The 12,802-nt window shown below is 42.4% G+C and overlaps 1 protein-coding gene across 2 annotated transcripts in view; it reads left to right on the plus strand.

Moving 5' to 3' along the window:
- Nucleotides 1-11,135: 11,135 nt before the first annotated feature.
- The window catches only part of RASEF (RAS and EF-hand domain containing), an 80,640-nt gene continuing 78,973 nt past the window's right edge, over nt 11,136-12,802 (plus strand). For both annotated transcript variants that reach the window (XM_035303786.3, XM_035303794.3), the window contains exon 1: nt 11,136-11,830. In XM_035303786.3, the coding sequence (XP_035159677.2) occupies nt 11,400-11,830 (431 nt within the window). In that variant the 5' untranslated portion in view covers nt 11,136-11,399. The remainder of the gene's footprint in view (nt 11,831-12,802) is intronic.

The following is a 12,802-nucleotide window of genomic DNA, read 5'->3' on the forward strand; positions in this document are numbered from 1 at the left end:
CACACATGTGGCCAACAGGCATATGAAAAAAAGTTGAATATCACTGATTGTTAGAGAAATGCAAATATAACCCGCTGGGAAATTTCTAGTACTATAGCTAAAAGTTAGTTGGCAGCTTCTTATTGGTTAGCCTGAAGTTTTATTCATTCTCTCTCTCTCTCTCTCCCCCCACCCCTTCTCTCTCTCGACAGGGTCTAGCTCCGTTGCCCAGGCTGAAGTGCAGCAGCACAATCTCTGCTTACTGCAACCTGGGTTCAAACGATTCTCCCACCTTAGCCTCCCAGGTAGCTGGGACTACAGATGCATGCCACCACGCCCGACTAATTTTTATAGAGATGGGTTTCACTATGTTGGCCAGGCCAGTCTCAAATTCCTGAGCTCAGGTGATCCACCCGCCTTGGCCTCCCAAAGTGCTGGGCCTCCCAGAGTGCTGGGATTACAGGTGTGAGCCACTGTGCCTGGCCTCATTTCTGTTTAACACAGGTGTTTACAAGAAATGGCTCAAGTTAGGTTTTGCTTATATTCGCAAATCAAGGAAGGCCGAGGTCACTTATGAGGACTAACTGGCTTTGCCTGCTTGGGGATTCCTCAGGCCTGGCCTCCATTTTAACTTACTTTGACAGCTGCAAACTATCGTTTGAGGTCAGTGAGTCTCAAGTTTTATCTGCATCAAAAATCACCTGGGGACTTGTTAAAACACAGATTAGTGAGCCCCCCCGTTTCTGATTCAGTGGGTTGAGGGTGAGACTTCGAAGTTTCTAACAATTTCCCAGGTGGTGATGATGCTGCTGGCCCAGGAAATATCCTTTGAGAACTAGTGATTCAGGTTATACAGAGATCCCTTATCCCAAAAGAGGCCTTTTTGACTCGAAATAAAGGTAAACATTTGCTTAAGAGGATCAAAATTCCATGTCTCTGATTTTAACAAATTCTGGAGTGGACTTAGTTCTCCTGTCTCCCTCTCCCCACCATCCTCCCTTGTTTCCTGGGCTGCTGTTCCCTCCTACCTGGTTAATGTTAATCAGGCTCTTCTAGTTCATTTGTGAGCAAAATTAACGTGTCACAGTATTATCCAAAACAGATGGTTCCCTCCCATGAGTAATTCTGGTGCCAGAGGTTAAGATAATGATTATTTTCACCTCGTTATTAAATACACATCACAATGATAACACTGTAATAATTCTCTGGAATATTTCTTTAATAATCTCAAAATGAAACTCAGATGTCTTTAGATCGTTGTCTCTTTTTCTGCTTGATTTTTCCCCAGTGTTTTCCTTTTATGCCTGATTTTTGCAGTCGGGACATTTTATCAAATGTCTTAAAACGTGTATTTAGTAAGTTCAATTTGTATTTTCACTCTGGTAGGGGAGGGGAAGGTTTGTGATATGTCAGGGCTAAGGTAAGTTTGAGGGTAAAATTCAAGAAACTATTTGTAAAAAGTATATTTAATGACTGATTCTAATAACTTTTTCATCCTCTTTTTCCTATTTAGAGGTTGTTCAGTGGCTTATCGTCATACTTGTTTGGAATATGTAAAACTCAGTTTCTGTAAGAATGTCACCCTGGATGCAGTTGAAAAACTTTGCAAAAATTGTAGACAGTAAGAGAATGTTGATTGTGCCCACTTGTGTCCCTTTGAGTCTTATATGTCATCGTAAAGCGAAGAGGATCCCCGACATTCGCTGTGTACTGGTTTGTGTTTCTTCATAAGCCCTCATGGTTGTTTCCATTTTATTAACACAGAGTTGTAGCAATCATTAAATATTTCCCAGAATATAGCTTCTGGTATTTCATTTAAGGATAAACCAAGTTGTCATGACTTTTCCAGTAGCATAAAATACATTAGTTTCTCTGTACTTTGGAATTCATGTAAAAATTCCAAAGTGAAAAATATTTGGAAAAAATTAAAACTAAAAACCTGTCAGTCATGGGTGACTTTTGATTTTGGAATACCATTTATCAGAATTATACAATAAGCTAATGGGGAAAAAATTCAGGACCTGTCAAAGTTGATGTTAGCATTTCAGGTATACTATATTTCAAAAGTTATGTGAGTAGTCTTACTCTGCTCTGTGAAATCTAGACTCTTTGAGTAAAATCTGAGGCTTTTGTAATGAATCTTTCATAAAATTGGGGAATCCATTGAGCAAACACTTCTGTAGGGCACTCTGGGCCTTACTAGATTTCAAAACAAACAAAATAATAGAACAATTTGAGAAAATTTGGTTTGTCAATTGTAAATGTCATCTGGAAAAATTAACCAATAATTTGTTTATTGCTGGAAAACATCAACTGAGAACTGAAAGGACATAATAAAATCTACTTGTCTTTAAAAATCAGTGGCATTCTCAACAAAATATGTTGGGAGGGAAAGAATCTGTCTTTTTCTACGACTTCATTTTGTGGCAAATGTGACCTCTTCCTCTTTTTTATTTTTTTAACTAGCCCTCCATTTATCCACCTATCTTCTTTGATATTAAAGACTTGCAAAATCAAGGAATTCATGTAATATCATTAGAAACCTTGATTCTGTATTTCTAATTACTACATTAGTGAAAAATTACTGTCCTGGTTCATTGTTAATCTAAGACTCAAAGGTATTGGTAAAAAGAGATTTGTTTGAATATCTCATCTTTTAAATACTGAATTATATAATGCTTTCCAAAGGACTAGGAATGGCTTTAGAATTTTTTTAGATCTCTTTCTGACTTACCTAGTTTGTATCATTTTGTACTTCTGGGAACAGGAGTTTTAATCTTTTTTTGTCTAAAAAATAGTTGACTATTTTAACATCTCTCCATCTTATAGCATTGGTAACTACTTTCATGTCACATAGAAAATGTATATTTCTCCGTTATTTTGAATTACTATGAATGTATCTCTGATCTAATGATGTATATATTATATCCCCTAGAGTTAAAATAAATTTTTGAGTGTTTTGATCAAATTAATAGGCTTTCCTAAGAAGAAATCTATTGTGGTCTCAGAATATAATTTGTCTTTAGTTAGAATATGTGCTTAAGAAAGAGTGCGTGTGTCCTAAGCAGCCATAAAATAGTAAATCAAGAACAAGGGAACGCTGCCATGCCTATCATTCCAATAGTTCTAATATTAAAATGAGCATAACTGCCTAAGAGTTGTTTATAATTATAATGTTTAAACCCTGGCTACTTTCAAAAAGACTTTGAGACTTTTTATAGGTAAAAACATATACATGCACCCACATACAACTGAGCAATTCAAAATTATATTAAGAAAAAGTTGATTGGAAGCCAGTTAGAGAAAGAATATAAATAGAACTGGGGTTAAGCTGAGAAACGCTGTTTAACACTAGACGTCTATACAGACTCTATTCAGACTGTAAGTTGGAATTTGCTGGAAGGTAAGGCAACATGGGGAACAAAATAAACATCACGGTCCTTTCTGCCATCCAAAAAGAGGCCTACCAATACTTCACAAAGGCAAAATTAATACTCCTTAAGGAGAATTGATCATAGGATCCATCTATAATATTAAGAAACTGAAAAGCTTAATCAGACAAAATTGCATAAGGTTATGCAGATGATGGTCAGTTGGTATTTACTTATTTTTAAAATTTTAAGTAAGTTATTATTAATAGAATTTCCAGTCTTCTGGCATTCTACCACCATTTCCTTGTGATCACTTCTTTCCCTACGATGTGGTTACTATGTTTCTAACTGGTTTAAACACATTTTAGAGGTGCTGCAGGTAAAAGACTGGTTTGAAAATAAGAAGGTGGATAATGAGGTCAAGAGATCAAGACCGTCCTGGTCAACATGGTGAAACCCCGTCTCTACTAAAAATACAAAAAAAAAAATTAGCTGGGCATGGTGGCACGTGCCTGTAATCCCAGCTACTCAGGAGGCTAAGGCAGGAGAATTGCCTGAACCCAGGAGGCGGAGGTTGCGGTGAGCGGAGATGGTGCCATTGCACTCCAGCCTGGGTAACAAGAGCAAAACTCCGTCTCAAAAGAAAAAAAAAAAAAAAAAGATTCCTTGCCAATACATAAAGTTAGCTTGTGCTATAAGAATACATGAAATGTGTTCATCCTTCCCTTCTTCCTACATTGCAGGGTTGACAAACTTTCTGTAAAGGAGCAGAGAGGAAATATTTTAGGCTATGCAGGCCATATGTGTGTCACAGCTTCTCAGCCATTTTCTTGCAACATAAAAGCTAATGAGTGTGACTGTGTTACAATAAAGCTTTATGGACACTGAAATTTGAATTTCATATAATTTCACATATTCTAAAATGTTTCTTTTGCTTTTTTTAAAACATAAAAAGCATTTCAGTGAATGGGCCCTACAATAGTGGGTGGTGGGCTGGATTTACTGACATCTGGTATCTCTCAAAGGACCAACATCCTTTCCTTTGGAATACAGCTGGTTTTAAACTTTAGATATTCTCAACATCCCCTCACTAAACACAGACAGGTGACAAATTCTAAAAACAGACTTGTAATTTCGCGTTTGATACTATATTTCTCCTTTAAGAAACAATAAGTACTAGTCATAGTCCAGGTTATTTGAAAGACTTTTCATGCATTTATCATGCTTAGAATCCATGCTCAGCTGTATCCACTCCAGATAATCTGTGTTCCTTTATTTTCATCTTTTTTTTTTTCTTAGAACTGAGGATTCTCCATCTCTATGGCTGCACCATTACTTCTGAGTAAAACGAAAGTTTTACAGTTTCTTTTTGCAAAAGGTATTATCAGTTACAGTTAGACAATATTAAATGACTTATGTTTACAATACCAAAAATGAAAGTCCTCAAAAGCTACTCTATTTTAACATAAACTTGCATGATAGTTTCCTGCACAACAACCTGTCATGTTCTGCAACCAGCCTTTTGTCAGAGTTTCGATCCTTCAACACTTACCTCCTTCTCCCTTAAGAAAACAAACGTACACTTCTGTATTAGTTTACAATTGCTGTAAACAAATGACCACAAACTTAGCAACTTAAAACACTACCCTTTTGTCATCTTAGTTCTGTAGTTCAGAAATCCAGAAACAGCTGAAATGGGTTCTCAGCTCAGTAGCTCACAATGCTAAAATCAATATGTAGATCTGATTTCAAGCTGGGGATGTGTTCTCATCACAAGCTTAGGTCCTCTTCCAAGCTCACAGAGGTTGTTGGCAGGTTTCAATTCCTTGCAGTTACAGGGCTGAGGTACCCATTTCTTGCTGGCTGTCAGCAGGGTAACATCCTCAGCTCCTTAGGGTCTATCTTCAGGTTCTAGCCACCTGGTGTTCTCATGACATGGCAGCTCACTTCTTCAAAGCCAGGAGGGAAATGGAATCATATAACATACTGTAATCACAGAAGTGATTATCCCATCATGTTCACAGGTCTTGTTCACTTCAAAGGGGATTATGCAGAGCATGTACATCAAGGGGTAGGAACTGGGGTGCCTAGGAATGGGGTAGAATTCTGCTTACCACCATTTGCTTTTTCTGCTGTCCAAAAGTGAACTGAGGTTCATGTATTTTTATTAGATTTGATTTCTCTACTTCTTGCATATATAATATAAAATAGCAGCTGGGTATGGTGGCTCATGCCTGTAATCTTAGGACTTCAGAAGGCTGAGGCAGGCAAATCTACAGCCCAGGAGTTTGAGACTAGCCTGGGAAACATGGAGAAATCCCAACTCTGCAAAAAAATACAAGAAAATTTAGCTGGGACATAGTGGTGCGTGCCTGTAGTCCCATTGACTCCAGTAGCCAAGATGGGAGGATCATCTAGCCCAGGGGGGTCGAGGCTGCAATGAGCTGTAATCACACCACTGCATTCCAGCCTGCATGAGAGTGAGACCCTGTTACAAAAAATAAATACATCAATAATTAATAAATTAAAAACACAGACTTTTGTCTTAACTGAGAGGAGCATGATGGACGAGACACACAGTTTGCTCATGTGGAAAAATGACATGAGTTTTGCTTAGTTATCACAAAATGGGATCAGAAGTTTGAAATGCAACACTTCTTGCTCAGTTCTAATAATGAATGCCAACTCTGCTCTGGTTCAAGACATGAAATGGTATTTCATATTGTTTGGAGCATTACAGAAATACATAATTTTCTCAAATGAAAGATTTACCAAAGTCTGATAACTGCCAACACAACACATAGACAACAATGCTAAATATTAATTATAGAAACAATATGCAGCAAAGGGGAAGTTCAACTGGGTCTATGATGCTTTCTTTAAAAAAATAGATCGGAAGCAAACAGGACAGGATGTTCAAACTTGCTAATTATGGATAGGAATATATGTTATTACTTTCTCTTTTTTCATGCTTTACATAAAGGGAAAGTAGATCACTATGATACAAGTTTGCTGACACATTCCTTTTTGCAAAATCTCCAACAATTTTCCTGTAACCTCCTTAGGAATGGTAAGTCCTGAGTATATATATTCATGAGAAAACTAAGACTCAAGGTCTTACAGGGCTATGTACGTTTCAGAGTGTTTCTGAACCTCCTAGCTGGTGCCTCAGTGGTATGCCATTACTAAGATCTCTAGTTCCATTTTAAATGGCATTTCGGGTCTTTCTGGGGCAAAGTAACTGCAGTATTAAGTCATGCTCTGAGGAACGCTCTTGCTCCTGAAGGAAATCTTACAGGGTGGATTACAATAGGCTTCCACTATAAGCTTTTCCCACTTACCAGATGAAAAGCAGGTTAAAGTGGTGTGCTCATTCCCATTATGGGAAGTTGGTCCAATTTACGGTGTAGTGGCAAGGGATCACTTCTCATGACTCACCAGCCTAGTCATTGTCTAACATGAGGTCTCCTAAAGAAGTGCACTAAGTCTGTGGAAAGCTCATGGAAATTGAAACCAAACCAAACCAAAACCCAAAAGTCAAAGTTACCATAGTCAAATACATTTAGGAAGTATTCGATCGAACAGCTTTGTTTCAAAAGAATATAGGATTCTTTCTCAAATTTATTTGTGTTTTACAAATGTAACTGATGACAAAACTATTTTTTTCCAAAGATACCTTTCCACTCCTTTGAAAAACAGGCTATAACAAGATTATCTCTGATTCTTAAAATTCTGAGCAGCCAGAGAGGAAGCTGATCTTTTTAAGTCATGCTGACAACCATGGGCAAGCTCTCCTTACCTACTAATTCACTGGCTCTCAAAGGCTGCTCTGTTATCTCCAGTTCCTGGCTAGCTGCTTCTGAATGCTAAAATAAAAAAGAAGTACCTCCTATTTCTTTTTTCTGTCTTTTCTATTTCTTGAAAATAATTAGAGACAGATTATATGACCGTGGCTATCCCCTGAGTATGTTGCCGGGGTTATTAAAAAACATTCCTGCTGCCTGATACCTGAACTGACATACATGCTAAGTGATGTATTTGTGAGTGGCAGGTCACAATGCAGTTGTGCAAACTTTTGTAGAAAAGCAGGATCCAATTCTTTTACTGAAGCTGGGAAATGGTCTGGTTAGACAGAAGAGAGAAAAGCTAAAAGATCTGCTTGATATTTACATTTTTTCCTGATAATGAGGAGCTATTAACTTAATCATGTGATGAAGTGTGGCTTATTTGGGGACAGTAGAAGCCCTGATGGAGACTAAAGTGTGAAATATTTGATCTATGTGGTGGGACCGAATTACAGAGAGTTTTGGATGCTCAGACGAAGCATTTATCTTTAGTTCTCTTTGTATTGGAGCACCACTGGGGGTTTATGAGTTAGGGTACAGGCTTCCTCAACCTCAGCACAATTTACATTTTTGGCCAGATAATTCTTTGTAATGGGAAGGAGGGGAGGCTCTGGCCTGTGCATTGTAGGATAGTCAGCAGCATCCCTGTAGCTATCTACTAGATGCTAGGAGCATCTCCCCCTTCTCAAATTAAGACAGCCAAAAATGTCATCAGGCTGCCAAATGTCTCCTGGGAAACAAAATTATTACCTGATTGAGAATTAAAGAGCTGGAGAAAGATAGAATAACTGGTGTTTAAGATGGACTGCCCAGTTGTGGTTGTGTAGAATAAACAGGAGGACGGCAGGACAAGAGTCTAGCAGAATATATCAGAGGCTGTCCCTTTACCCTAGGTGTTGTCTATTGTTACAGTAAGAGCCTCTATTTCTCTGTATCCCTGTTTTTTTTGTAGTCCCTTCCCACAGTGACTTAGGGCTTGGCCATGTGACTTGCCAATGAAACTTGTCAATGGAATATCAGCAAATATGACACAAGCTGAAGCCTGAAAAATACTTGTGCACTGGTGCTTAAACTCACTTGGAACACTGCCACCATGTGACAAAACCCATGCTAGCTTCCTGAAGACACATGGCTCCGTCAACAGCCAGCACCAACTTCCAAAAAAATGAGTGAGGCTCAGGCCGGGCGCGGTGGCTCACACCTGTAATCCAGCGCTTTGGGAGGCCGAGGCGAGTGGATCACAAGGTCAAGAGATCGAGACCATCCTGGTCAACATGGTGAAACCCCGTCTCTACTAAAAATACAAAAAATTAGCTGGGCATGGTGGCGCGTGCCTGTAATCCCAGCTACTCAGGAGGCTGAGGCAGGAGAATTGCCTGAACCCAGGAGGTGGAGGTTGAGGTGAGCCGAGATCATGCCATTGCACTCCAGCCTGGGTAACAAAAGAGTGAAACTCCGTCTCAAAAAAAAAAAAAAGAGTGAGGCTCTATAAGCATCCAGCTCCAGCTGAGTCAACAAGAAAATCACCTAAGAGATCCCAGGTAAGCTAGCAGACAAACCACCTAGCTGAACCCTGTCCAAATTGACGATAATGGTATTATGAACAAATAAAATGGTAATTCTTTAAAATCACTATTGTTATTATGCAGTGATAAAAAACTGATACCGTAGGTCTGAAGTATATTAATATTGGTAGAAATAAGAAAATGCATGCATAAGACATTTGGAATAATTCCTGTTTTTTTGTTTGTCTTTTGAGATGTAGTCTGGCTCTGTCACCCCGGCTGGAGTGCAGTGGCGTGATCTTGGCTCACTGCAACCTCTGTTTCCTGGGTTCAAGCGATTCTCCTGCCTCAGTGTCCCGAGTAGCTGGGATTACAGGTGCCCACTACGCCTGGCTAATTTTTTATATTTTTAGTAGAGACGGGGATTTACCATGTTGGCCAAGCTGGTCTCGAACTCCTGACCTCAAGTGATCCACCCACCTCGGCCTCCCAAAGTGCTTGGGATTACAGGTGTGAGCTGCTGTGCCCAGCCAATTTGTGTTTCTTGATGACTCTTCAATGAAGGGGCTTAGTGAAAGGGCAAAGCAGGTCATAGAACATAAAAATTCAGAAATAATGAGCACAAAGGTCAGAGTGAAAATTTAGGCATAAAGTTGTGCAAGCATTCTTCAAAAAAGCACTTCTGCCTAAGCAGTTAAAAACATTAGAACTCATCTGTTTTGAAAGTCATATTCATTAATTGCAAACAATATAAAGATAATAATAGTTCAAATATTTAATTTAATAAGTATATTTGTAAAGTTTTAAAGGCATCATCAAGCTGGCCACCTTTTAATTCATATGGAAAAACCAATCTTTAAAATAGGAAAGCACATAAGCTCAAAATCAATAACAACTTACATTGCACTAATGATAAGATTCATTTCTTTTTTTTTTTTTTTTTGAGACGGAGTTTCGCTTTTGTTACCCAGGCTAGAGTGCAATGGCTCCATCTCGGCTCACCACAACCTCCGCCTCCTGGGTTCAGGCAATTCTCCTGCCTCAGCCTCCTGAGCAGCTGAGATTACAGGCACGCACCACCATGCCCAGCTAATATTTTGTATTTTTAGTAGAGACGGGGTTTCACCATGTTGACCAGGATGGTCTCGATCTCTTGACCTTGTGATCTACCCACCTCGGCCTCCCAAAGTGCTGGGAATACAGGCTTGAGTCACCGCGCCCAGCCGATAAGATTCATTTCAATGTATTAGCTGTCGAACTGTATAAAACCATATTCACTTACCAATTAGGTTGCCAAGACCAGGACTTCCAACGGAATGCCTCTCATAATTTACCAGTTAAATTTGCAGATGGGGGTTATCAGCAGTAGTTACAGTTTAATAGAAGCTGTTAGCGTTGATCATGTTTATTGTACAATTCAAGAGGAAACAGTTCCTCAGATGTTTAGCACTTAGCTTTATATGCAAGACCAGTAGCCTGGGGAGAATGTGTCAGTAGTAGCCCTTACTTAATGATCATATTTTTAAGAAATCAAAGTAATAAACGATAAATAGAATCCAGAATGAGATGAAAGGAAAATATAGAGTCAGAAAGTCTAAAATGTGGAGGAAATGGATAATGTGAATAAAGTAAAAATGACCCAAATGTATCTTTACAGGTCATGAGAAACACCTAAAGGCACGGTTACATAAGCCATATGACAGACTGAGGGTCTCCTAGAAACTGAAGGACAGAAGTGTTTAAAAGGATCAAAATGGATAGATTTTTAAAATCTCCTATCCATTAAGCAGTCAGTGTTAAAGAAACGATGTCAACAAAAAAATAATTTAAAGTTTGTTTAAAGAAAAAAACCTCCCAAACCACCCCAGTCTTTGTCTACACAATGCTGCCTGCCAAGCGATTTAATTTACTTTTTCTCAGGTTTAGGAGACGAGGATTGAGAAAAAAATGTGGATTTGGAGATCTGGAAGATCTGTGTTTAATTAAGCAGTGGGACCTTAACATTAGACGCACAAAAATGCGTTAACAAAAGCCAGTAAAATTGAGAATGGGGTCTTCCGGTAAATCTTGTACTTTGATTTGTAAGAAAATTGTATATAAAGAAGTTGACCAGTTTTCGGGAATAGGAGAATAAAATGCACTTAACCCATTCGGAATCCTAACCTTACCTACCTTATCTCCCTCTGTCCGGTTACTGCCGGCGCCTGGTGTGGGGAAGCGGAGCGCTGGGCTCTACCCGAGCAGCGCTTACCCCGAAGGGCAACGCTCCCGCCGCACCCCCGTTGCGGCCTGGTCTCCCCTTTCTGCCCGGAAAGCAGCGGCGGGCTCCGGGGCGTGGGGACCAGAGAGTCGGAGCCGCGCGCTCCTCCTCCCTGGCTGGGCGGAGCCGCACCTGCCGCGAGAGTAGTGAGGGCTACCGCGGCGCGCGGGCGCTCAGTCGCGGGAGCGGCTGCTTCGAGGTGCCCGGAGCTCGAGCGCACCTCACGGCTCCCGTGCCCTGCACGCACCGGCATCGAAGGGAGCCGTCCGGCCACCCCCGACGTTCTGGCCCCGCCCGGACGTTCCCTCAAGTGACCAAACCAGCCCGACGAGCCAAACTCGCCGGGCCTCCAGGCGGCAGCAGGTGGCCCCGGACTTCCCGGGAGGGCCGTGCGCCCCGTGGCGCTCCGGAGCCCTCTCGGCCGCCCCCGCCAGGCGGGATGGAGGCGGACGGGGACGGAGAGGAGCTGGCCCGGCTGCGCTCCGTCTTCGCCGCCTGCGACGCTAACCGCTCGGGACGCCTGGAGCGCGAGGAGTTTGGGGCGCTGTGCGCTGAGCTGCGGGTGCGGCCGGCCGACGCCGAGGCAGTATTCCAGCGGCTGGACGCCGACCGCGACGGCGCCATCACCTTCCAGGAGTTCGCGCGCGGCTTCCGCGGGGCCCTCCGCCGGGGCTGCAGTCCGCGGGATCCCGCGCCGGCGGTGGCCGAGGCGGGGCTGGAGACACCGGACGGCGAGGAGGACGAGGGCGACGAGGACGCGGCGGCGGCGGCGGCGGCGGCGCTGGCCACCTCGTGGGGCCCGGAGAGTCCCGGCCGGGCTTGGCAGGATTTCCAGGCGCGACTCGGGGAGGAAGCCAAGTTCATCCCCAGGTGCGAGTGTGGGCTAGGGGCGGGAGGTGATCCTGGAGCTTCCTGCTTTCTTTCTGGCACTTAATTGCCTGTGTGTAGATCCAATGCACTCTACTCTTCTCTGTGAGGTGCTTGCTTTGACTTTCCCGAGATCTCCTAGAGTTAAGAAAAGTTAATCAGAGAGTCAGTGTTTGGGGCGAAGGTTTTTTTTTTTTTTTTTGAGAGGAGTTTCGCTCTTGTTACCCAGGCTGTAGTGCAATGGCGCGATCTCGGGGCTCACCGCAACCTCCGCCTCCTGGGTTCAGGCAATTCTCCTGCCTCAGCCTCCTAAGTAGCTGGGATTACAGGCAAGCGCCACCATGCCCAGCTAATTTTTTTGTATTTTTAGTAGAGACGGGGTTTCACCATGTTGACCAGAATGGTCTCGATCTCTTGACCTCGTGATCCACCCACCTCGGCCTCCCAAAGTGCTGGGATTACAGGCTTGAGCCACCGCGCCGGGTCTGGGGCGAAAGTTTTAAGTGATCCACCCGCCTCGGCCTCCCAAAGTGCTGGGATTACAGGCCTGAGCCACCGCGCCCGGCCTGGGGCGAAAGTTTTAAGCGTTGAATCCTGAGCCTGTAATTAACCGGGCTCCAGTTAATACTGAAGCCCTCCTGAAATCTGTAGCCGCTGGCGGCCCGCGCGGATTTAGGCGCGCGCCCCACCATCTCAACGCGTCCTGGTTACGTCACCTTCTACCCCAGGGCTGGGGCCCAGGCTGTTTGCCAGTTTGGCGTCCTCTGTAATAGTTTTCTGATTTGTTGTTTTCCTAAGACTGTAGAAAAGGAAGCTTTGTTGGGCATTTATATTGTTGGACACAAATATTCATTGATGCACCTGCTAGGCGTTTTACAGAGTTCACACCTTTAATTTTCAGGGCATCCCTAGAAGGTAGGCTCGCTTATTTCTGAACTTAGACCTAGAAATTAGACCTTAAGGGACTTGCCCAGT

The sequence above is a fragment of the Callithrix jacchus genome, chromosome 1, assembly GCF_049354715.1.
Source record: "Callithrix jacchus isolate 240 chromosome 1, calJac240_pri, whole genome shotgun sequence".
NCBI classification, from domain to species: domain Eukaryota; kingdom Metazoa; phylum Chordata; class Mammalia; order Primates; family Cebidae; genus Callithrix; species Callithrix jacchus.